Raw genomic sequence first — 26,406 nt, forward strand, 5'->3', positions numbered from 1 at the left:
GCCTAGGAACACATGCAAACACCTCTATGCAGTAAGTACATCAGGAAGGTGGTATTTCAAAACAGGGGGAAAAGGATGGATTCCTCAGTAAATACCATTGGTACAACTGCATTGTTATTTGGATAAAAACAAACCATATCCCCACTTTTAACATCTGCACACAAAATTTAAAGCAGGCGGGGAGGTGGACAACCTCAAGTTGGAAGAAAAAGACTTTTTAAGCATGACACTCAGTAGCAGAAATCATAGCAGAAAGAAGTTAATAATCAAAGGACCGGCAAGGTAGCCTAGTGTCTAAAATTTTTGCCTTACATGTACCAGGATCCCATATGGGCACCAGTTCTAATCCAGGCATCTCAATTTCCCTTCCAGCTCCTTGCTTGTGGCCTGGCAAAGCAGTTGAGGATGGCCCAAAGAGTACTCGCTTGGGAGACCTAGAAGAAGCTCCTAGCGCCTGGTTTTGGATCACCTCATGTCCAGCCACATGGGGAGCGAACTAGCAGATGAAAGCTCTTTCTCTCTGTCTCTCCTTCTCCCTGTAAATCTGACTTTCCAATAAAAGTTTTAAAATCTTGAAAAAAAAAACCAAGGAAATGATTCATTTAAAAAACTATTGAAAAATGTGTGCTATTGGTAGGTAATAAAAGCAGTTTTATCGGTAGGCAATAAAAGCAGTCCAGGTAAGTCTGCTCAGAAGTGCGGGTGTCTGAATCTCCCAGCCACATGGCTGTGGCTGGGAAAACCCATGCCGTGCCAGGCTTCTTGCTGGGGATCCTAGCTCCTCATCTATCGCTGCCAAGCAATGGGCTTGTGGGCAGCCAGAGTGACAACGGAGTCAAGCTTCACCCCCTGGCTGGCCAGCAGCAAACTCTGTGATCTTGGGAGTCTGGAATTACTGCCTAGGGACATCCATAGATAAGGTCACAGTACATGTAGGTGAGGAATGTATCCTGACAGACACTCAATGACAGGGCCACCGCATCTGCAGGTAAGTGAGGGAACTGAGACCTGGTAGTTGGTGGTTTGGATGGGAGAGGCTGGAAGATATGTATGGGTCAGACTGATGCACCAACCCACATGGGAATCCAGAGTTGGGCTTGTTAGCATGGAACACTGCTGACCACCACATGTTGGTCCACACAGAAGCTACGTCTGGAGGCCTGTCTAGCTAGATCCCAGTACCTGACTGAATGTTGGAACAGGGGATGGGTCACAATTAGGTAGGACTGCGACATTTAATCAGCACGCAAGAGAACCAGGTCCAGGGGTGGATTCTGTGGGGGATATGTGGGCCCAATCCTGTGGGAATACAAGTCCCACTGGTGAGCTCAAGAGTTGGGTGGTGATAGGCAAGCTAGGTGTGACCATGGAACCTGCCAACACTCATAGGTAAAGGGACCAAGAATACTCTGGGCAAGTCCAGGCTGCAGCACCCACATGTGCATCCTAAAACAGGATGTTGGACAGGCTGGGTCACATTTGCCAGCCTAGAAGGAGGAAGAGACTATGCCAGGTAAGGGCCTAACACTCACTGGCATGTGTGAGATCTGGGTCTGGGAGTGGGTTGAGTGGGGGTATATGGGAAACTTCCCCAGTGGTTTATAGCTCCCACTGGTCAGCACTTGGTCCTGGCCTGGAGTCAGGCAGGCTGAGCAAGGTAGCTCCAATTTTTGGCTAATATGTTGGTTGGTTTTGGAAGGGGGTGGATCAGGCAGGGCCAAGCAAACCTTAGCTCACTAGCAAGTGCAGAAACTAGGCTGGAGCACAGGTCATGCTGGGCTAGGCTGTCACACTTACTGGTTTGTATGAGTCAGGGATGGGAACAGACTGAGCAGGGTCAGGTTCCAGCACCCGGCAATGAGAGCTGGGACTGGGAGCAGGCCAGCTTAGGCCAGGCTACGGCATACAAAGGCAAAGACCAAGACAGGTGAAGGGCTATGCTTTTCCTCTTAGTGCCAGCTGGGAAGCTCGGTCTGCTGGAAGTGAGCCTCGAACCTCAACCCCACGAACACCACCGACCAAGTGCCTGGCTCTCCAGATCCCAGGGCCAAATGGAAGCTCCTCTGTCAGCATGGACGCTGCTCAACAGGGCTGGCCACACCCTACCCAGCAGGTAGCATGCCCACACTACTTTCCAGGAGGACAGCAGGTCCCTAACACGGGCAGGCATTTGGCTTTCTTGCCTCCAGCAGCACGAGTTCCCCACATTCAGACTATTCAGCATGCTTCCTTTTTTAAAAGATCATTTTATTTATTTGAAAATAAAAGTTACAGAGAGAAGGAGAGATAGAGGCATCTCCCATCCACTGGCTCACTCCCCAAATAGACAGCTAGGCTTGGCCAGGTTGAAGCCAGGAGTCAGGAGCTTCTTCCAGGTCTCCCAAATGGATGTAGAGCCCTAGGATTTGGGCCATCCTCCACTGTTTTCCAAGCACATTAGCAGGGAGCTGGGTTGGAAGTGGAGCAGTTGGGACACAAACAAACACACACATAGGATGCAGCCTTTACAGGTGGCACATTACCCACTATAACACAGTGCCAACACAGTTAGCTGGGAATCAGGAAGCAAGAAAAAAACAGACCCTGTTGAAACAACCAGGACTTCCCTCTGTTATCTCTCCATCTCAATTACAACTTAGCTACTCTTACTTCTCCTCTCTGTCTCTAGGATTCTCAGCCATACCTGCAGCATGAGTGAAGGCAACACAAGTGCTTTATTATTCACTCTGCAGAGACACAATTTCTGCTACCCACATGAGAGAAAATCACAACAACCAGATGTTGCAGAGACCTCCGTGAAGCTGATGTGTATCATGGCACTACTTGCAAACTGAAGTTCCTGTGGAGTTTAGTCCCCACCTCTGTAGTTTCTCATGGCAACCATCACGAATCTGTCCCTGCTGTTAGTAACACTGCACTATCCTGACTCCCCCAAACAAGTCCCCCAAACCTTCTCTTGGTCTCCTGTATGGAAACTGAGGCACATGTCCCTGAGCAGGTGCTTTATAGCCAGAAGTAGCCAGAATGCCAATGCAAGTCTCTCCCTTCCAGCCCTGGCTCCCTGTCCCCACCCCCTCCAGCCCTTGAGGATGGCTTTCAGGCTCCCTGTCCTGCCCCTAGTCTCCTGAGGGTAATTCCTACCTCCCCTGAGGTGAGTAAACTATGTGATTATAATCTCTGCCTCTTTCCTTTTCCAATCCTCATCCTCCAGTACCCTAACTCTAACCCTCAGCACCCTCCCTGGTACACCTGCCTGGTTCCCTGCCCTCATCTCCCCCACCCCACCTCAGGGGCACCTCCCCACCACCACCTTCAGTCCATCAGTGCAGGCATAAACAACAGCAGAGAGTCCAGCATACTATTGTCAAGATATGGCAAACAGTTTCATTGACAGTCCATCTTTGGTCTGGAAGTAGAGATGTATATTGCATTGTATCCTCACATCTGGATATGATAGTCTCCATTACACAGTTACTATACATCCCCTTAAATGAAAAGCCACAATACAATAAGAACAACAGGAAGAAAAATGGAAATTTACAACGCTATGAAGTTAAATAACATGCTACTGGATATGATAGTCTCCATTAGATAGTTATTGTATGTCCCTTTAAATGAAAAGCCACAAGAAAAAACTACAACAGGAAGGAAAAATGAAATTACAAACACCATGAAGTTAAATAACATGCTACCGAATCACTGATACGCGGCTAAAGAAATGAACAATAAAGAAACTTAAGGACTAATAAAAATGTTTTACCATATAGTGAGCTATTTTTACTAAACAGTTGTTAAAAATTCTGAGACAAAGAATCTTCTTGAAGAAAATGATGCTATTGTATGATCTTTGAGTCAGTGAAGAATTTAATGAGAAAGCGTTTTGAAGAGTTGAAACCAAGGAAAAAAAATCAAAATCCATGAGATAGTTTCTGCTGATCTTTGTTGGTGAGATATGTCTCCTGTGGGCAACAAACAGATGGGTTTTGTTTTTTAATCCAGTCTACTTATCTATGTTTGACTGATGTGTTCAATCCATTTACATTCAGGGTTGATATGAATGGGTGGAAATTTGATTCTGTCATTTTAGCAATGGGTTATTCATTGATTTAGTCTTCTATTGTTGTTTTACTGGGATGTTTTTCCCATTTGCCTTTGGTTTTGATGTGTGCTATTCCTCTTCTCTGTCAAGAGAACATCTTTGGGCCCAGCGGCGTGGCCTAGCAGCTAAAGTCCTCGCCTTAAACACGCCCCGGGATCCCATATGGGCGCCAGTTCTAATCCCGGCAATTCCACTTCCCATCCAACTCCCTGCTTGTGGCCTGGGAAAGCAGCAGAGGACTGGCCAATGCTTTGGGACCCTGCACCCATGTGGGAGACACGGAAGAACTCCTGGTTCCCGGCTTCGGATCAGCGCAGCACTGACAGTTGCAGTCACTTGGGGAGTGAATCATCGGACGGAAGATCTTCCTCTCTGCTTCGGATCAGCGCAGCACTGACAGTTGCAGTCACTTGGGGAGTGAATCATCGGACGGAAGATCTTCCTCTCTGTCTCTCCTCCTCTCTGTATATCTGACTTTGTAATAAAAAATAAATAAATCTTTTTTTAAAAAGAGAGAGAACATCTGTAAGTATTACTTGTACAGCAGGTTTGGAAGAGGCATATTCTTTGAACTTTTCTTTACTGTGGAAGAATTTTACTTCATTTTCAAAGACAAAGGAAAGCTTTGTTGGGTACGTTATCCTGAGCCAACAATTTTTTTGCCTTTAGAATCTGGGATATGTCGCTCCATTCTCTTCTGGCCTGTAGAGTTTCCTGTGAAAGGTTTCCTGTGAGTTTAATTGGCATTCCTTTATATGCCAATGGATTTTTTTTTTCACATGCGCATTTAAGGAGCTTTCCCTTAAGTTTGATTGAAGAGAGTTTGATTATCATGTATGTGGTGAAGATCACTTTGGTTAAGCCTATTTGGAGTTCTGTGCCCCTCCTGGATGTTGTTTCCCAATTCTTTCTCTAGATTAGGAAAATTTTCCTTTATTATTTCATTAAATACATTTTTAAACCCAGTTTCTCTTTCTGCACCTCTTGGGACTCCCATAACTCTTATATTCAGCCTTTAAATAGTGTCTTTCAATTCTTGAATACTCTCTTTAACTTGACCCAGCTCTGCTTCCAGATTTTTGTTTGTTTCCCCTGGTGACAGGAAATATCTTCCAAGTCTGAGATTTTTCTGCTTCATTCATTCTATTTTGGAGATTCTCCACTGTAATTTTAATTTGCTCCACTGTATTCTTAATTTCTGATAATATCAGCTTTGATTTGACTCATTTCCTGTGTGACATATTCCTTAAATTCCTTGAACTCCTTTATTATGTGCTTCTTGTTGTTGCTAAGAAGTTTTGTAACATGTGTTTTGAATTCTGTATCCCCCATTTTCTCTATGTATTCCTCAGTTAACTCTTAGGTTGGCGTAGGGTTTTGCTCCTTTGCAGGGGAGTCTTCAGTAATATTCATTGTGCCTCCGTCTCTTCCTTTGCTCTTGTTCATTGTACTTCTGGTTACCAGATTCTCATCCTTGGGGCAGGTTTCTAAGCTCTGTCACCCACAGGTCTACAGTTTGATTTTACTTACTGCAACTGGTACACAGCTCTTTGTTTGCAGTCAGTTGTGCCACTCCCTCCAGCGAGTTCCAGGTCTGGGTTTTTATGTTAGACTTCCACCATGGTTTCCATGGCCCCAGCTCCTGGCTCACCAGTCACCACCTCCTGTGATACCGTGCTGAGGCTGCACATTGCCTGTACAACCTTTCTCTCACTTCTGGTTTGAGCAGTTCCCAGGATTAGAGAGACACCAGGAGTCCTATATAGCTAGGTTGTTGGTGGTGCTGATCTTTGCCAGAACTTGTTGGCTGTTAGGTCTGAGGACCACACGGACCTATTTTGACCCATATAATGCCAAAGTTGGTATTATTTTCCCTGTGGGAGTAATGCAATGCACTTAGCTCAGTGAGTTCATTCCCAGCTCAGCGCATACACAGCTCACTTTTGTCCCTGCAGTCCTAAAGCCTTTGCCACACTGTCAAAATGGCAACTAATATGCCACTACTACAGTTCTTGATCTGCTGGCAGTCAGGTCTGAGGGCTACCTGGACTTATCTTGGGTGGAACCTGTAGGATGCCATGTTGCTGCAGTTCACTGAGCCAGAAATGAGTTCATTCTCATCTCAGTGCATGTGCAGTCCTGTCCCATAGCCTTTGCCTCCCTACACAAAACAGAGCCTAATTCAGCTCTCGGGGACAGACTGGGTTGTGAAATACACCCTGTTCCTGCACTGCCCATCTGGGATCTGCTACTCTGTTTCTGCTCCTGGTCAAATTAAACAGACCAGCAGGATGGGTAGTTCTTTGTCTGGGTTCAGCTTCTGACCTCCTGATGAACTCCCCTTCCCACCTTGTTGCTGGTGGAGTTCTGGCTGCCAGTGCAGTTCAGACTGTAGCTTGATGAATGCCACTGTGGTATTAGTCACTGCCACACCACATCACTGGGTTCGCTGCTTTCCCATGTCTGTCCTTCTCCAGGTTCCCTTCTGCTGTCATTTTGTCCTCTCCTATTTCCTGGAATGTGCCCTCTTTACTGCACTCTGGCTAATGTTTCTCCATCTGTTTAAACATGTCCTTACCCTATTTCACCAACTTGATTCTCTGATTTACCATATGTACTATTTCCTCTCCCCTGAAGTTTAGGAGTTCAGGGCTTGGTCACTTTTAGGCTAAGCTTCAAAGGATACTAGAGAAAAATCCAGAGAGAAAAGCAGGCAGAACTGGCTGCTAAACCTATCCTTGGTAAGTGGTGGAAGCACTTGTGTGGCCTGGCACGCCTGCCCTTGTAGGCAACAAAGCGCACATCCCAGCACTCCCAGGTCAGGCAGCCTGGCTTGGGACCCAGACATCATCACTTCTTCATTCTAAGACCTTGGATGTGTCTGTAACCTTTCTCTGCTTCCGGGATTGAAAGCAGTACCTAAGGCACAGGATTGTTAGCAGATGGCACAAGCTAACATGTGTGAAGCACCTGCAAAGCGCATGGCATGAACCAAAGCTGGATCAGAACAAACATCATCATCACCATCATCTTCATCAACACACCATTGCTCCAATGCCTGTTTCCAAATATCCCTCTTGAGGCCAAAGCAAGTGTATCCTTGGCCACAAGCACATTTTTCACTTGCCTAGGGACATGCCTGTGTTGATGTGCTTTATTTCACACTATCTATTCCCCATCACCTTCTGTCAAACACACACCTTTCAAAAGGTCCCAAACCTTCTAATGAGTAGGAAGCCATCCTTCCCACTCCTGAACCCCACAACACTGTGATTAGGCACTCAACATCTATGTGACCATTACAGGTGACAGAGCTATTTCTTGGTAAAATATGTCTCAACTCTGTGGCCAGAAGCCCCATCTTGGGGACCACTGTGTGTTCTATAGAATCCAGCCTGTGGGCCCTCATGGGGTGAGGACAGCTACCTGCTGATAGGCACAAGAGACTAGATGGAAGACCCCATGCAGATCACCAGAATCTGAAGATGTTCAAGTTGCTCATATAGAACAGCACAGCATTTGCATAGAAACTATGCCACCCTCCCATTTACTTGAAATTACCTCTAGATTGCTTATGATAGCTGATACAATGTGAGTGCTGTATAAACAGTTGTTAGGCTGTATTGTTTAGGGAACAATGGCTTGAAAAAAAGTCTGTACACGTTCAGTCACAGACATGATATTTTTTCCCAAATATTTTTCGTCTGGGGTTGGTTGAATTCACGGATGCGGAACCCAGATACAGAAGCCAGCTTGAAGCAATTCTAACCTGATTGCACACATGAAATAACTCATCCCAGGCACCAACACTGTGATTTCCTGTCTCAGACAAGCATTTCAACGCACCAAACACACTCCCAGCTCCACAGGATTGCACCAAATATTCTCATTAACACCATTCCACCAGAAGCTTCTAAGTTGCACAGTTCAAAGCCATAAGATCTTAACCATGCTCACCAATATCTACTTTCTGGGTAAAAGGATAAGAAGTGTGGACTTAATATCCCCACCTAAATCATTAACTGCTTCATCCTGGCTGTGCTTCCAGCTTGGCTTGAATGATGTCACCATTCACAGTTCCTGGCCACCCGAAGGAAGGAATTTTCATGCATTCTGCTCCTAGGACTGGGTGCGCCACTCTGGCTTGGGGAACTCAAGTCACGCTCTGGCCCCCTATGGATTTGTGCACCCTAAAAACGTCCTGGGCATTTGAGGCTCTGTTCCCTGGAGACAGTATCACTCAGCAGCCTGCTGCAGGAGGCAGACTGCCAACAGTGCTCTGGATTACATAGAAGGGCCCCATCCCACCTGCCTGCCCTGCCCACTACCATGGGTGGCTGACCATGAATGCTCTTCAGCTATGCCTCGGTCTGCACCGAGATAGCAGAAGACAAAGTGACAAGGCAGAAAATGGGGATTCTCTGGCCCAGGGAGGAAGGGGCCGCCACACCCAGATCTTCCACAACAGCAAGGCCCCTTCTGGAGCCCAAGGTGGGGCAAATGTCTCTGAGGGAGGCTGAGGGAAGCCCGCAGCAGCTGTGGCATGTGTAAGATGAACAACTCGAAGGGGGAGGGCATCTGCTTCTGAAAGGCAGGAGGGAAGACTCCAGAGGTACCTGAGTATACCTCTGGGTTATTCTTCCTTCTATGAACTCACTTAACCCACAGAACCCTCAAGGGATCGGACCTACTGCTATGATTCCCAGTTGTCCCAAGGAAGGTCGATGATGCTCTAAAGCCTCACCAGCTGGGAAACCAGCAGCCCCTGGGCTCCCCAGCAGTAATTAAGACAACCTGCAAGCCTACCACCAGGCTGGAGGACCATGACCTAAGCCACAAGACTACTTATGGTATTTCCAACACTCATTATGGGGGGAAAAAACCTACTTCTTTTCATGAGCATCTAAACCCACCATTTATAACCCTGGAAAGAGTGGCATAATCACAATTATAAAGTCTATAATGCTTCAATGTGTCATAACAGCATGCTGAATTACAGAGATAACTGAGACAAAAGCACTGTGTCTGCCTGTTTATTGGGATATTTCTCATTCTGCCCACACTTTCGAAGGAAAACAATAAAGATGCATATTTTCTGCTCAGAAATTTCTAGAGCAACTCAGGCTTCTGAGTCTTGCCCATCACTCATCTCTGACTCTCCCACCCCTCTTAGCACAGCAGTGGGCACCTGTTTTGCATCTATTTATTCTCTTGGTATTTACACAGAGGCCACTGAATGGCAGAGGGTTTCTAGGCTGCACAATGTTCGTGACCAGTAGGGTGAAGAAAGGGTCAAATTAAAGGGGCAGCTCCCTGATGGCGTCCAGCCCAGCTGTGTTTGTCAGGCCAGCACAGGCTGCTCTCCCTCTTTTTAGACTATCTTTCCCAGGACACTATGAGCCCAAGCCCAAACTCTGGAAAAAAAAAAGATAATCACAAACAGGAAAAATAAGCTCCCAATCTCTTTTGAAAAGTGTTATTCTTCTCTATATGACTTGCACCAATAGTTTTAATCACAAACTTTTAAGCTGTGTGTTCTACTCAGGGGAGTTTTTAAAACCCTTTTCAGTTTAATGTACACATCTGACAACCTGTTGAAAGCAATACCCCTCTTCAGAGAAACACACATGTCCACAAATCTTCATACATGGCCAGGCTTGGGGTTGGGAACAATTAAGAAACTTCTGGAAACTGGTTCGTGGCAACAAGGCTACAAACCTCTACTATGTACAACAGGTCAAGACTGTGAATCCCTTGGATGCACTAAGCAGAGCGAGGTAAGCCAGGAAGGGTGACCACAAGCAGACTCAGCCACTGCTTCCTCTGTCAGTCTCCATGAAGCCCCTTCTTTAAGAAGAAGGACTGGGGTCCCAATACCCAGGCCCCTTAAAACAGCACCACAGCCAAAACTGGGCAAAATCAACTACATGCTCCCTTTGCACAGAACTTTTTTTAAAGGCTAAGGAAATGTTTCGATGAGAGAAGAATAATGTTTCGATGAGAGGAGAAGATAAATTCAAAATTACTTAAAAATGCAATCTGAGCTGGTCCACTATTACTATAGCTATTAACCTGTCACTGTGCAGGCTAACTCGCTGTACTAATTCAATATTTACCTGACCTAAGCCAGAGGTGAGCTCGCTGCCTAGCCTGGGAGCCACTTGCAATTGATTTTCAGTGGCCAGCAGCTGTAATCAAATAATACAAGTGTCCAGCAGTAGCTTGATTAGGTTAGAACAAACCTTGTGGCCCTGTAATTTGGGAAACTCGACACATTTGAGCTTCCACATCATCTCTGGCCCTCATTATCAGATCCTAAGTCTCATCTGTGCAGGGCAAGCCGTGGGAAGTGTTTGGCAAACAACTTCACAACAGGCGTGGAGAGGAGAGGGCTTCAAGCCCCAGCACCAGCACTACCACCTGCAAACCCAGGCAATTTCTTCCTTCTCCTTTGCTTCACCTAGATGTTGCTGGACCTTAAGAACTGAAGCATGGCCTCACTATTTCTGGAAGCCTTCCCAGATTTTCCCCTGGCTGGGATAAAAGTTCTGTCATGGAGCCATCACTACAGCACAGCGGGTCAAGGTGCAGCCCGAAGGGAGGGCACCCCATATAAACACTGGTCCAAGTCCCGGCTGCTCCCCCTACTTCTTACCCAGCTCTCTGGGAAAGCAGCGGAAGATAGCTGAAGAGCTTGAGCCCCTACATTCTTGTAGAAGACTCAGAAGAAGCTCCTGGTTTCAGCTGTTGTGTCCATTTGAGAAATGAACCAGCAAATGGAAGGGGGGCCTCCCTCATTCTCTGTAACTCTTTCAAGTAAATAAAGCTTCAAAAACATATAATAAAGAGAGAGAGAGAACGAACTCTGGGCCCTCAATGGTTTCTGCTGAGGATCAAACCGTGTGCCCCAGCAACAGCTCTTCTTCCTCCTCCCCTCCCCTATCCCAACACCGCATGCGTTCCTAATACTGAAGCTTTAATTCCTAATGTGACTGTTTTTGGAGATAGGGCCTTTAAGAGGTAATAAAGACTAAAGGAAGTCCTGAGAGTGGGGCTCTAATCTGATGGAATTAGTGTCCTTATTAGAAGCTCTCCTGAGAACTCCACATGCCCAGGCACTGAGCAGGGGCCATGTGAGGACACAGGGAAGGCAGCCCGACCTGGCTGGCACCTTCATGCGCTGCCAACCCCCACAACTCGGCTGCACTGCTCCCGGGCCTGCAGGATTTTCTCACGTAGTGCCAGCTGGCTTTTAGGGCACTATCTCTTACTCCTATTTCTAGTCTCAGTAGCAAATGCAGTCCTTGCACATAGTAAGTGCCCAACAACTTCTTGTTGAGAAAAATCTGAGAGTGGAGAAAGAAGGAAATGGAAGAAAACTGTCACACTTCCTCACACTCAGACACACAAAGTCAGACTTGCACCCTCATCAACTGTCATTCCCAAGAAAGGAGCAGGGCTCCAGGTCACAGCCATACACCGACCCTCTCACTGTTCCTGCCCACCCATTATGGCAGCTGCGGCTGACAGCTGACCCCACATGGAGCAGGGGTAAGAAGAAAAAGAAAGCGATTGCCTCCATAATATCAGGCCATGAGGATGACACTGGGATGTGCTCGCATGCTGTGCTCTGAGGGGTAAGCAAGAGGAAAGCCCGGTACCTGCCCAAGAGAAGCCCATTCCCTGGCCTGGGGATGTGACATCAGGGTGAGCCCTCCCAGTCTTCCATACCCTCAGTGGTCAGCAGCAACATGTTAACTCAGCATCAATACACACACACACACACACACACACAGCATGAGCAGGCAGAACACATCAGCTGCAGATCCTGGTTCTAATGAATGAGTTTGGATAGCTAAAATCACAATAATAATACTGAAAACACTTGAAAAATCTTACTACATGCCAGGTGCTATTCTGCAGGCTTTCTCTGGATTACCTTATAAGCTCTCATCATCATAGCTCTTTGACATGGGTACTATTAACCCCACTTTACAGACAAGAAAATGGAGGCACAGACAACAAAGCCATTTGCCCTACGTGTAAAGCAACCAACCAGGGGGTGCTGAGATCCACCCCAGGGTCCTCGGGGTGTGCTCTGTCCCCAGATGACTTGTTCTCAGTAAATCACCTAATGAGGACACAAGGGTCACAGGGACCTGCCTTCCCCAGTTTGAGAAAGATCCAGCTGGACCAAGTTGCAGAGTTCTCCCAGGCCAGTAAGAGGACAGGAGGAGACACCGCAGGCGAAGCAGGTGCATGGGCAGGTGGCAGCAGGTAGATCTGCAGAGGCAGCTTATTCAGCCATAGGGCCCCCATCCCTGCCCTATCCAGAAAGATCCTACAGGGGAGCAAGGGGCTCCTTGCAAAGCCCTCAGCTCAGATCATTCCCACATTTCTCTGCAGCCCACCACCCTTTGGGACAGGAAAACTTCCTGAAGTAAGGCAGGTTAGGGGCTACCCCAGAAGTACCTGGAACATGCTCAGAGCCTGACCTTCTGGCACTCCTGGGTAATACGCAGCCATGTTGCAGCCATGTTGCAACTCAACTTTATGTGAGTGTGCGTACCTTAATCCAGGAGTGGTACTGAAAATGATGATTTCCATGTAAACAGAAGAAATGGACTTAGTACAGTCTTGTACATCTCCGTGGAATGTCACTTATGCTGTCACTGAGAACACGACCCAGTTTAGCAGTAACATCAACACAGCAGGCACCAAAGAAAATGCCACATAAGAAGACTGAGACATGTAGGAGGTGAGATGCACACAGACCACATCACACCGTGGAAGGAGAGACCAGTAACCGGCTCTGCTTTTGATTAAAGCCCACGGTAACCACACTGCATGGGAGGAATGGAAAAAGAAAAATTTTACCAGCAACAACAGCAGCAATAGATGAACAGGAATCTGCCCTGGCATGGTGCTGCAGTGCCCTCCAACCCCAAGACCCAGGCAACGGCTTCAGAGCTTGGGCAGTCTTGGGGGCATGCCTCATGAACTGGCCTCCCTTCTTCTCAGGAAGAGCGGGCCAGAGCTGTGTGTGCTCATTTCCATGTAAATGAAAAAGGCTGTGCAGGTTCTCAGCAAAGCCACTCTCCAGGGGACAGATAAATGCGCTGCTCCCTCAGGAAGCCACACAAAACCCTCCTCTATCCATTCAAAGCCTGGCAATCAGGCTACACTTCAAGAAACACTTCCCCACATCACATCCTGACCTTCCAGGGTTTTGCTAGGGTGAAGGTCCATGGGGCACCTTTGCAGGCTCCTGGACTGCTTTCCTTAAGAGCTCTGAAGCTGGAATCCCCAAGCATTCCTGCAAAAGACTGGGAACCCCAAGACCTCCAGCCTGCAATCACAAGCAGCCCCCTTCTATAAAGCCACAGTGAGGACCCCTGAGGGTCCTGGACTGTGTGTTCTGCAGGAGGTAGAGACACTCAATGAGAAAAAGTTAGCAGTAATTCTTCCCATCCAAAGGTAATCTCAGGGCAGTCGAACGCCCCATCTGAGCCTGCAGAGGCCACCCCTGCAGATCCATGCACTTCCAGCTGCTGCATGCCCATGCTGCACCAGGCAGGAGGCACCATCAGGGACACATGGAGGAGCTCAGAAGAACCTGCAATGAACACCTGCTCACCTCACATGTTTAATTTCTTTGTCTGGAGCTGCTGTGGGCACACAAGAGGGACCGATTTGGTTCAGGCCAACAGTCATGGAGAAGTCCTTCTCTGTGCACAAGGCCCCTCCGTATGTCCAGACATGCCAGCAGCAGAGGCTCAGTGCAGGCTGGAAGGTCCCAGTCTACAGTAAAGCCATCCTGCAGCCATCCAGTCTGAGGTCCGCACAAGACAAACCTTCCTGGGGTCAGAGCCTGCAATGGGGAGGTGTTCACAGGCTGCGTGGAGAATGCCCACCTCTCCTCTAATGCTCAGGAAGGACAACGGCCAGAATGGCCACAGGCACAGGGCAGAGCTGTCCCCTTACAGACTCTGCCCACACTGCTCCAAATTTATCAAATGCCATCCAACACTGCCTCCTACATATCTGCACACCCTGCGCCTTCAGGGAAGTATGTAGGAACAAGCCCTGTGGCCACTGACTTCTTACGGGTGCAGAAACCAAAGCAGAGGAGGTCAGTGATTTCTTTTGTGGATGACAGAGCTGGGACTGCAGTGACATAGGGTCCACTCTGACAACTGCACCTTGGAAGATGAACTGACAGCCTGAGCAGTGGAACCTTTCGAGGACTTCAGAGAGGGCTGCCGAGGGACTTCTGCAGAGGGGACCTAGGTTGGGAGCACAATGCACTTAGAAAAACCCAGCACCCCCAGAGGACAGGGAGACAGCAGCCCCCTCACCACACTTAAGCACACAATCCCCTTTCCTAACATCACCAGAACAGGGAAACACTCAAAGACCCCCACGGCCACCTAGTGACCCTCTTAGGCTCTCACCTTCCCCCTAGCTTTATCCTCTCCTAGCTTTATCCTCCCAGCAAAGATCAGGAACGGTACTGGTGCTTCTGCAGCTGGGCCTCAGCCATCTCTCTCACGCTTCTCCAACCCTCCCAAGCAACAAGCTTCCTCCCTTCTGGCCCTGCTGACTTTCTGTTCAGTTGGTATGTGCATGCACAAGTCAGGTTACCCAAACAAGATCCCAATCCCAACATAAAAACAGGCCTTCTACCCCAAGCCATGGCCAGGACCAAGGGTTGTGGTTTTACTGCGATCGTTACCAGCACAGTCTCAGCACAACTTCTCAGCCTCCTTACTCGCTTTTCCTCTGGACTGGCAAGCATGGCTCTCTCCTAGACTGCAATCTCAGACTCTCTTCATGCTCCAGCCACACACTGTCTGGGAAAGGCCACCCTCCCCTGCTGCTGCAGCAACCCTCTCAGTGTACAGAGCACACATATATCTTCTTCTTCAGCCTTCAGTTTTCAACTGTCTGATGGACAGATGCTGCCTAAATGCAGGTCCTGCGGCAAGGCACGCTTCCTCCTCCACAGTAAGCTGTCCCTCTAAATGACAGCTTCTAGGGCTCGGCCAATGGCTCTCCTTCTCCCTCCATCCACAGTGTCCAACAGCTGCTGGCTTCTGTTCACTCCCCAACTTCGCATCTTTTACCTCCACTCGTTCCTCTGAAGCTGAAGCTCTGAACTTGGACCCCCAGGTCAAGGCCATGACTTCCTTAGAATCTAAGTTCCCTGAGGGCAAGGTTTTCTAACCTAGCCACTGACAGGTGCACGATCAGCATGTAATGAGCAAGGGTCTTTTGACTCCTCCATCTTCCACGCTGCTGAATACCTCTTTCCTAAAGCCTAGATCAGGGAATACCATGACCCTGAGCCACACATGTAGGCCCCCAGGTGTCTATAGCATTAACACTAACATCCCTAAGCTACTCAGCTGGGCATGTGGGTCCAATCTACCATCTAGCCTCTACTCTGGTCTCATCTCAACCTATGTACCCTTTCCTAGGGCTGCCCTGAGCGATTCCTATCTTCAGTACAAATTCTTTCTCATTCTGAGTCTCTGTCTATGCTATCTTCTCTTCTGGGGAAAAACAAACAAATAAACAAAAACAACCCCCCCAAAAAAGCAAACCACCTCCCAGTATCTTTATTACTGAGAAAATATTTTATTGTTCAAGACAGCTCCAATGTCTTCCCTTTCCTCTTCTCCCCCCAAAAGTCCCTGAGATAAATCCCACTGTAGGATCTACCATGTCCAAACCAGCAATTAGTTCCTTGGATCTGGAAGGGTCAAGGCTGAGGAACTACCCAGTGACCATACATCTATCGTGGTGTGTGCCAGTAGGTACTACCAGGTCCTTTTGTGCTATATCCTTTCTGGACCAAGGAAGCCCTGGGCAAAGCTAGCTCCAGCAGAGCAAACAAGCAAGGAATTCATCACAAGTTGCCTGGTCATGATGTTGATATCTCCAAAAATTACAATGCTTCCCCCTATTGTTAACAGTACATTTGATTCTCTCCAAAACCATGGGAGCTAGAGAGTTCAATTATCATTACTTGACAGACAATGAAACTGAGCCAGCAATTAGGTTACAACCACTTAGACAGTTGATAACAAGATCAAGATGAACTAGTCCAGTGTACCACCTCCTCCTCCTTCTTCTTCTTCTTCTTCTTATTATTATTATTATTTAAAAGGTAGAGTGACAGAGACCAAAACAGAGAAATCTTCCATCTATTGGTTCATTCCCCAAATGCCCACAGCTGCTGGGGCTATGTCAGATCAATGAGACGACCTGAGAAATCAATCCAGGGCATCCCAGTACTTGAATCATTACTTGCTGTTTCAGTATACATAGGTAGGAAGCTGGACTTAGGACCAGAGATGGGACTCAAACAAGCCACCGTGCCGTGAGATGTCAATATCCCCCAGCAACATTTTCACCACCACAATCAAACATTCGCCCTGAGTTCCAGGTATTTCTATCACATGCTCTACATTCCCAACTCTCTCAAACACTTAAAACATATCCAAGCCATTATTACAGAAAATGACCACCCTCACAAAAAAAACAATTGTAAAAATAGAAGGGGAAGAAAAAAACCTAGCCACCACCACTCCCATTTATAATAAAGGGAAAACTATGGGCAAGCCTTTTAAAGCTCACATAGCAATTCAGAACCTTACTGTTCTGAAATAAATGGACTGCAAGTTTCTAAAAGATTATTAACCCATTCTGTCATTTACACCCAGAGGTGGCCCTGATCAGCTATCAAGTCTATGCTGTCATAGCATAATCTAAATGTGCAGCTGTGGCTCCTATACCACCACCACTAACAAAACACTTAATTTAGAATGCATCTTGGGATCTGGTTCTAACCCTAAGACACAGTCAGTGACAGAAACACTCTAAAAGGACAGGACCTTTCATAAGAATAACCTCTAAACCTAGAAAATTTCTATAGAAACAAGATCTGTTTCTCACCTGCAAAAACATCATAATCTTTAGAGTTTAAATATTTAGGCAAGTATACATATTTGTCTTCGAATTTTATTTTTCTTAAAGTTTTACTGGTTTGAAAGTCAGTTGCAGAGTTTGGGTTGTGGGGAAAGGATGGAATGGGAAGACAGACAGATTTTCCAACTGCTGGTTCATCTCCCAGATGGTGAGGACTGGGGCAGGCTGAAATCAGAAACCAGGAACTTCATCCAGTTCTCCCACATGGGTACAGAGGCTCAAGCTCTCGGGACATCCTCCTCTGCTTTCCTAGACCACCAGCAGGGAGTTAGATTGGAAGTGAAGCAGCTGAGACATAAACCAGTACACACATGGGATCCCAGTGTTATAGGGAGCAGCTCTACCTGCTACACCACAATGCTAATCCATTCTCAAGGCCAACATTGGAAGCCACCACATGCAATGTGGCATTCCATATGGGCACTGGTCCACAATCACCAGGGAAGGCGGCATCCAGACCACTTCAAATCTAGTTCTAGTTTCTGGAAAATGACCTGGGAAAAGCAGTAGAAGATGGCCCAAGTGTTTGGTCTCTGCCACCCACATAGGAGACCTGAATGAAGCTCCTGACTCCTGGCTCCAGCCTGGCACAGCCCTGACCATTGTGCCCAGTTGAGGAGCCAATCAGCAGAGTTCCTCTCTCTCTATTTCCCTTTTTCTATTTCCCCTCTCTTTCAAATAAATAAATAAATAAATCTTACACACACATACATACACATACACACACGCAAAACCCTAGCTAGATCAGTAACGTTAAAGGCATGCAGATTCTACAGAATTCATATACTGGCTTGTCCATCCAATTCAACCACAAACAATCTTTTATAAATACAATCAGAACCAAGAAATAGAGTTTGTCTGTATTTAGTTACCTTCAGGACAAAAAAAAAAAAGAGTACTGAAGTAGCCCTCCTCATCCAGGTCTGTCTGCCCCCACAACGGTAATCCCACAAGATCACAATAACCAATTTCAGACAGAAACATGAGCCAACCAGGCAGGTCCTTCATTTCCAAAGCATCTCTCACCCACGCTCTCAAAAAGCTCAATGTCTAATGACAATAATGACATGATAACTGATGAATGAAGGCCACTAGGATCCCTTTGGATCTCCTTCCCAAGATCCAAATCCCTTTCTAGAGATCTGATACACACTCACAGACATAGGTGGCCTCGGGTGTGCATCTGTCCATGGGTGCCCAAGGTGCCACATGTCCTTACTCCACAGTGAAGTCAGTGGGTGCACCACAGCTCTTCCAAGTCCATCATCATCTTCCATTATGCCCAAGATGATTCTGAAGTCTCTAATGTCCCCAATTTACCTGGTTTAGAATTCATGAAGCCATCACAACACTCTCGGTAGAGAAGCTATTTTTAAATGTACTTTTAATTCCATTTTTTAAGCAGCTCAATCACTCCCACTTGTTTTGAGTGGTCCATGACTCTCCCAGAGTAGTATAGCCACCATTTTTGTTAGCAGAAGAAAGTTGGCGGCAATTTCTTGCATAAAGCGTATCATCTTAAGCTAGAACTAACAGTCACGCCTTCATGGAGAACAAAGTAGGTGATTCTGTTCTCATATAAATGCTCACATTTCACTGCTACCTGGAGTTTCACTTGGGGGTGGGGAGGCGGAGAGAGAGATGTTCTTCACACCCACAAGCCTCAGATATCAAGGCGGATTACCACTATAACACAGAACTGAAAACGCAGGTTTAAAGGATAGCCCAGGTTGACAATGAAAAGCTTTCACCAACAGTCCCAGCTCCACTCTGGCTTCGTTTGACACCCTCACCCCCTGGAAGAGCAGCCTCACTGAGGACAGAAACCATCAAAGCTTCCTCCCTTTCTGGTAAAAGAATTCAAGCAGGAGATGCGTGTGAAACCACCTGGCAAACTGTAACACTGTAAGCATGTACAGCAGTGCTTCAAAAAGTTCCTGGGAAACTGAATTAAAAGGTAAGCTTTTTTTGGTACTAAATTTTTTTTGTAATTCATGCATCTTTTTCATAATATGCATTTCAATGAGCTTTTTGGATAACTCTCCAAGGCAAAGATTTTAAATATTTTTTGCACTAACATAAATTTCCTTTTCTTTCCACTTTTTTAGCCACCTTTTGAAGCTCCCTCTTATTGGGTGCAGGGCATATTAGCACTTGCCCAAGTACATACCAAGCAGCCATTCCAAGGATAGTGACCACACGTGAGCAATGAACAGCTAAGAGGATTCTGCGAAAAGGAGACCACCCCAGAGACAAGCCATCCCTCTAGAAGACCACCCCAGAGACAAGCCATCCCTCTAGAAGACCACCCCAGAGACAAGCCATCCCTCTAGAAGACCACCCCAGAGACAAGCCATCCCTCTAGAAGACCACCCCAGAGACAAGCCATCCCTCTAGAAGACCACCCCAGAGACAAGCCATCCACTCACTCACCCTTGACCTTCAGAGCAGGCATGCCCCACTCTGGTCACTTTCTTCAACTAGTCACTGAAGGACAGGTTCACGGGTGCCTGACCCCTGAAGTTTCTCCATTCAGAGTCCAGTACTTCACTCTGTCTTGGGTTGTAACGTATTTTTTTTGTTGTTGCTGATCTATACTTATGGTTTCTGTTTTTTGCTCACAACACAAAGAATTCTTTGGAGGAAGAAGCACAGTTCCAAAATATTTGATAATTGTGATCTAAAGAGAAATGTTCAGGTCACACATAATAAAGGGAGAAAAAAAGACCAAGATGGAGGGATTGGAACTTCCACATTCTGGCATGCTGAAAGAAAGAAAAGTAGAGGGCCCTCTGGGCAGGCACATCTCACTTACTAGCCATGATACAACTCCTCATCTTTCTATGCTTTGGGTTCTTCTGCAAAACCAGGATAATACCTACTGTGTATAGTTGTTCCAGGACAGGAATGAGTTAACAAATGTAGAGCATGGAGAACCATGCTGGCACATAATAAACATTCTACATGTCTGCAATTCGTTTTACTAATGATTTGGAAACTTCCATCCATCTCTTGGATATTGGCCACATCAAAATTGTACCTCATTTCCCCTCATCATCTGCAATTGGCAACAACTGAACAACTTGTTCTTGTAGGAACTGACCGGTCAATGGATGAAATGCTGTGTCTGATGCACGAGCAGGCACATGTATCTGACTGAGATGTTGTGGTGGGTTTTGGCAAACACGAATGGGTTTGTAGACTGTTTAGAAAGCTGCTTCTCTTCCTTTGCCTCTCTGTCCCTCTCCATTCAGAAGCAATGGTCCCCACAACTTATGTAGACATATGGTTGCTGTGGGTGGTTGCTTCATTTCTAAATCACTAAACCTTAGCTTTCAAAACAAGGTCAGGATAAACAGTAGCCACATGCAAGATCACTTTTCTCACCACTACCAAAAAAAAAAAAAAAAAAAAAACACAAAGATTTCAGTCTAATGGAAAAGCTATATGGGGGGAAAAAATGTATGTTCCACCTCTGCCTTTGAACTTTGGAGAAGAAACTCACCCTTCCCAGAGTTCAGAACCCATCAAATGCCTATAATTAGAGAATCGAACCCTTTCTCTGATACGGAAATCCACTACCACTTCTGATGCCAGGAGCAAGTCAGGTGTCTTCCTTCCCGTTTCTAATCAATATTTACTGGAGAGACATCTTCACCCACACTCTTCATTACTCTCAGGAATTAAAGAGCCACTGCTTCTCTGACTTGCCTCTTCAGCTCTTAGCAATGAGACTGCTACTTGTTATGTGAAATCCTTCTTCTGCCTCCAAAAGCTTTCAGATTTCACCCTGTGGATAAATCGAAAGGGTTTCCCACGCTGCTAAGATTAAGAAAGCCTTCCGGTGAAGAAACAGATTCGAGTTGGAGGAGCTGGGATTTTCTTTACAGACTGAGCTTGATGCAGTTTGAAATCACGGATTTCGGATGTAGCATGGCATGAAAAGCCTGCCCCTGCCATGGAAGATCTTTTCTCAATAAAACTACTGAAGATTCACATCCACATATCAGCAAATCAGCCAGCCCAATGCCACGGCCACACGACCCAAACAAGACCTCAAGGAGCTTCATTCACTTGCACTTGAACCATGAGCATGCAGACACATCAGGATTTGGCCCAGAGTCAGAGACTTGGGTACAGGAAAAGGGCTTTGGGCTCCAAAGCCTCAGTGAGTCCCCACTGCTTGCCATGTGACTACAGGAAGGTTCCTCCCTGCAAGTATACTATGTCCCAGGTTAACCCTCTCCTAGAACACTTTGATTGTGCACCCATCTGCACACCTTTGCAGATGTTTCTCCAGCAGGGATGCTCCAAGCTCCCAGCCCATCTTCAGTGGCATACTTTCCCTACAGCCTCTCCTGACCTTCCCTCTGGTTGCCAGACCCACCTCCAATCATGCATGGACTCAGCTACCATGAAATGTTGACAACTTTGTAGTTCACCCCTGGTGGCAGTAACTTGGGAATCTTTATTCTTGCTCAATAACTGTGCCAGACACTGTTCTGAATGCCTGGGCCACCAACAGGAATCCAGTCAAGACTACTACCCTCAGCTGGCTTACAGTCTAGTGCATGAAGGGTTACATGTGGTACAGTTGGAGCCGAGGGAAAAGGAGAATTTGTTAAGGAGGTAATAGAATATTGATGATGGTATTTATGCTGGTCTTCAAGTGTGTTCCCTGGGCAAAAAGTGCAGCGTGATGGAGAGTTCTAGGCAAAAAGATGATTACGTGCAATAGTGCTTGGCTGAGAGTGGGGAAAGGCATTCAGAGAGTAAAGCAAGGGCCCTTAAGTTAACATTGCCCCCCCCACCCGACCTCCTGCTATATTAACTGAGTGCCTACGTGATTTCCATCTGTCTCCCAGACAGAAATCATCATTTCCACCCTAAAGAAATGATCTGAGACATCCCTCAAGATCAAGACTCCCCCAAATTATGGAGTGACAGAGCCCAGCCTGAAGTCCACGTCATTCAGGAATTGCACTCAAAAGGAGCAACTGAAGAGCAAACTCCTGGCTGTCTTCCCTTAAACCTGGGTGAGCCACTCTGCACACCCTTCAATCCCAGCTGGCCTGGTAAGACCTATGGGCCCCTGGGGAAGACATCGGAGGCCAAAGCCCTGCTCCAGACCACTTCTGCCGCCAACAGGCCCAACGTGCTCCACACAGCTGGCAGTAGTCATTTAGGGGGAAGCAGGGGAGTGTTAGTAGCCCTCAAGGAGGGATCTTCGTCCTACTTTACAGAGGACAATTGGAGAAGCCCCTGAGAAGTCCCTTCAGGCCAAGACAGGCCACTCCTCTCCAGAGGCACACACTATTGAATTGGACTATAGTTTTCCAGGACAAAGCTCTTCATTTTTGATGGAGTCCCTCTCTCCCCCTCAGCCTTTTCCTTTGTATGATCATTTTCTCAATTTCTCCCTTTCTAGTTCAAGCTTTTTCTATAATACTTGTATCAAGCACATTTTTTTCCTGCTAGCTGAGACTAGTATATCTTGCTATTGTGCACTCTTTTCCAATGAAAGCAATCAAAAATGAAAATCCACACTTCAGAACAGGGTCTATTAAATATGCACCTTTATTTGTGGATACAGGAAGCAAGCTCTTGGCGAGGGCTGATCTTCAGGGCTGTACCCCACCTGAAGACCTGCTGTCAGGTGAGACTCCTGCAGCTTCCCAGGCCGTCTGCATGGGGTCATTCAGAGGAAAGCAGAGGGCCTGCAGGCAGAAGCAACTTATCTGAAAGCAGGCCCTCAACTAAAGCCGTGCCAACCAGTAGCACCTACTGCACCAGGGTGCTTATCACCCAATCACAGACTCAGCCCCACCCCCAGCTAAGTCACAATCTGCCTTTTAACACGATCTAGTGATTCGAACACACACTAAGGTGACAGCAGCGTCCAGCTAGACCTATGGGGAATCTGCTTACTGCCAACTGGGGTCTACATGTGGCTTTACTTCTTTCCTATGAAAGAAAATCTCTGTTCAGTGAACTATGATGTCCCTCACCACTCTTCCCTGCTCAAGCTGCTTATTCCTTTAGGAATTCTGCAATAGGAAATATTCTCCCAGAAACCACTCGCTCCACCAGCAGGCATGCAGGGCGAACCAAGGCTCATGCTGGCCTTTTTGCAGCATACAAGCACCTGAGAAGCATGAGAGTGGGAAACCAAGAGGTGCTGGGCAGCCCTTCCCCCACCCTCCTCTCCTCCAGGGTTCTGGATCCCTTCACCTGGTGTGTCCATTGTGGAAAGGTGGGAAAGAAAGATGCGCTGTGCAAAGTGCACAGGTGGCCAAGGGATGGGAGCCCGAGAGGGCCACACTGAGCTGGCCCCAAGGAGGATATCTGTAAACACCAGTAGGCACCCATATGGGAGAAGTGGCCCAGGAGGACATCAAGCCACACAGACACAGTGTGCAGGCCTAACAGCTAAAGTGAGATGCAAGAGGTGAGGAGAGGAGTGCTCTGCCCATGGAGTGCCACCGACCTAAGAAGCATAGCGCCTGGGGCAGGCAGAGGTTCTAGCCAAGGTCCTGGCGGGCCTCCCCTCTGACTGTCCTCTTAAAGACAGAATATAAAACACAGGAGCACCCAGAGTTACCCCCTGTTAAAACAAACACCAGGTCCTCCTGCCCCCAGCCCAAGGCCAGAGGTTCCTTACTAACTGTCCCAGCTGGGCACCCCACCATCCACATCTTCCCACCCCAAGCATCATTTCAGCTGTCTCGACCCAACACCTGAGTTATTACTCTGTGATTAAGCCCTTCCCTCCTCTTGCTAATTTCTCACTCGTTTTTTTTTCCTTCCAGCTTCACCTTGGAATTCTCTGAGACAGCAATAATCTAACACACTAAAATGGCTTATTTAGGCCCATCGATTCTTGGTTTTCTACTGATCACAATTTATTCACAAATGAACAGTACTTCAATCCATTCTTTTATCACATTCACAGCAGTACGCTCCCAACAAAAATGGGGAATGGACCGGAACAAGAGACAAAGTGAGAGGCACAGACCGGCAGACTCTGAAGTCCAAACAGCAACCCATAATGTCTACCTCATCATATCCAAAAGTTAGCCCTCTCCCCAAGGGCCAGAACCAACAGGTGATGGACCACCTGGGGGCGGGTAGGAGGGAAAGGAGAGAGGGACTATCAGTTTCATCTCCTCTGACTTCCACCTTCTCAAAGAGCACCAGACTTTTGTTGCCCCCCTATAAATCACACCCAGAGAAGCAATGCAATCTTCCAGAAACACACCTGCAGGCAAACCCCTGCAGCCCCTCCCCGCCCCTGACCCGCACAGACTTGCCTGAACACACACCAGCTCCCAAAGCAGAAGAAAGTTAACTTTCACACCAACCCGGAACGGCCACATCTCTAGATCCCTAGATCCCTCGCATTCTCAAATTGGGGTTTTTGTGTTTTTGTTTTGTTTTGTTTTGGGGTTTTTTTGCAACTCTGACCACCCCCACCCCCGAACAAACCCACAGGCTGAAACCGGATCTGTGTGCTGGGACATGGACAAGGTTCAGGGGTCCCCCAAACACATTTCTCTTTTCCCTCCACTCTCTTAGGAAAGGTGGATGTAAGGAGCCAGGCTTTCCAGAGGAGAAACCAGGTTGGGCCGGTTGGTGGGAAGCTGTGTAATCAGCGCGTTCCACGGAGGATTTTTCCGGGAACTCCAGGGTTTCTGTAGAAGCGGGGAGGTTTTAGGCTGGGAAATGGGAGCCCCTCAAGCTCTCAGGACCCCGGATGGGATGGGGGAGGGGTGCTGAGCCCGTCCTGCCAGCTGGTTTTCCTCCCTGCCGGATATCTGCCGCCACCACCACCCCGCTCTGGCCCCCAGCCTGGCGTTCGGACGCAGTGGGGTCACTCACCGCCCGTGAGCTGTGCGGGACCAAAGCACAGCGCCAGCTGAAACCACAGGATCACGGCCAAGAGTCTCTGGGGGGACTGAGGTTGCTGCTGCTGCTGCTGCTGCTGCTCTAGAAATCCATCTCCATGGCTCGGGTTCATTCCATGATACATCTTTCATCCACAGAGGGCATCCAGCTCGCCAGAGTCTGCGACCAGGAGCGGAACACCACGATACCCCGCTGCCTGGCGCAGGGGAGATGGAGGAGGGGGGCATGCTCCCCTCCTCCCTCCGCTCCGGGGCCCCGCACCCGCTCGGCTTCCCGGGCTCCATCCCCCGCCCCCTTGCCCGAGGCGTGGACCACCGCGAGTAGCAGCGCCTGGTGGAGGAGGGGCGCGGGGCAGGGGCAGCGCACCCGGGCTCGGCGCGGCCGGGCTTCGGCGCTGCTACACCGCGGCGCAAAGTCTAGAGCCTTCAGGCGTCTGGGGCCGAAAAGACACTTTTCCCTGGGCCTAGGCATGTCACTCCTAGGAATCTCACAAGGTGGCAGCGGCTCCCCCGCGCTACTTCTCTCTTTTTTTTTCCTCAGCCGACGTTGGGATGGGTCCTACTGCCCCAATCCCCAGAACCCCAGTCTCTGTGCTGTCCAAAATAAATAAACAATAAATTCCCTCTTGGGGAGCAGAAGAGGGCACCAATGCCGCTGGCCGGCCTGCGCGCATCTCCCCGACCACGAGAGCCCCTCTCAGGAGCTGAGTCTTACCTGTGGGTCTCATGCATGCAGCTCCCGGCACTCCTCCGCCTCCTCCCCCGGCCAGGCTAACCCGCATCTGTGCGCGACCTCTGCTGCCGCCGCGGCGCGAGCGAGCGAGCGAGACGGAAGCCTCGGCGGCGGCGGCGGCGGCGGCTGCACCGGCGGCGCTCGGCTCCCGCGGCCCGCGCCCGCGCGCTCCCTCCTCAGGCTCCCCAGGGCGGGCGGGAGCCCAGGCGGGGGAACCGAAGCCCGGCCGCCGCTCGCGCGCCCGACGAGGCTCCGCGCGCCCGCTACCTGGGCTCGCGAGCGCGCAGAGAGCGGGGAGAGGGCGGACACGCGACGAGGGGCGCGCGCGCGCGGGCGAGCGGACACGCGCCTCCGCCGACCTAGCCGGCTGCGCGAACTGGGAGGGGAGCGGCGGGGGCGGGAGGGGGATGGGCTCTGCCTGCGCGACCAATGGGAAGCCGGCGCGCCTGCACCTGTCGGGGCGCGGGGCTCCTGGCGGCCCCTCTCGCACGCACAGGCCCCACTGTTGCTTTCCAGCAGAGCGCCCTCTGCCCGGCCTGTGCAGGAGCCCCGGAGGGCCCCCTAGGCCTAGACACCGCCTCGGGGGCCCTGCGCAAGGCGCAGGAGAGCGTTCCACCTGCGGCTGCGGAGGTGGCTGGGGCTCAGTGCCTGGGGAGAGGATGTGAGGCCGGTGGGTC

At 48.6% G+C, this 26,406-nt stretch overlaps 1 protein-coding gene across 1 annotated transcript in view; it reads right to left on the minus strand.

Annotated features, from left to right (window-relative positions):
* Positions 1-26,068, minus strand: part of SUSD4 (sushi domain containing 4) — a 118,193-nt gene extending 92,125 nt beyond the window's left edge. Inside the window, exons 1-2 of the mRNA XM_004578615.4 lie at positions 25,712-26,068; positions 24,971-25,156 (exon numbers count right to left, since the gene is read on the minus strand). Of these exons, the coding sequence (XP_004578672.2) occupies positions 24,971-25,121 (151 nt within the window). The 5' untranslated portion in view covers positions 25,122-25,156; positions 25,712-26,068. The remainder of the gene's footprint in view (positions 1-24,970; positions 25,157-25,711) is intronic.
* Between the last annotated feature and the right edge of the window lie 338 nt (positions 26,069-26,406).

The sequence above is a fragment of the Ochotona princeps genome, chromosome 10 (genome assembly GCF_030435755.1).
Source record: "Ochotona princeps isolate mOchPri1 chromosome 10, mOchPri1.hap1, whole genome shotgun sequence".
Taxonomy (NCBI): Eukaryota; Metazoa; Chordata; class Mammalia; order Lagomorpha; family Ochotonidae; genus Ochotona; species Ochotona princeps.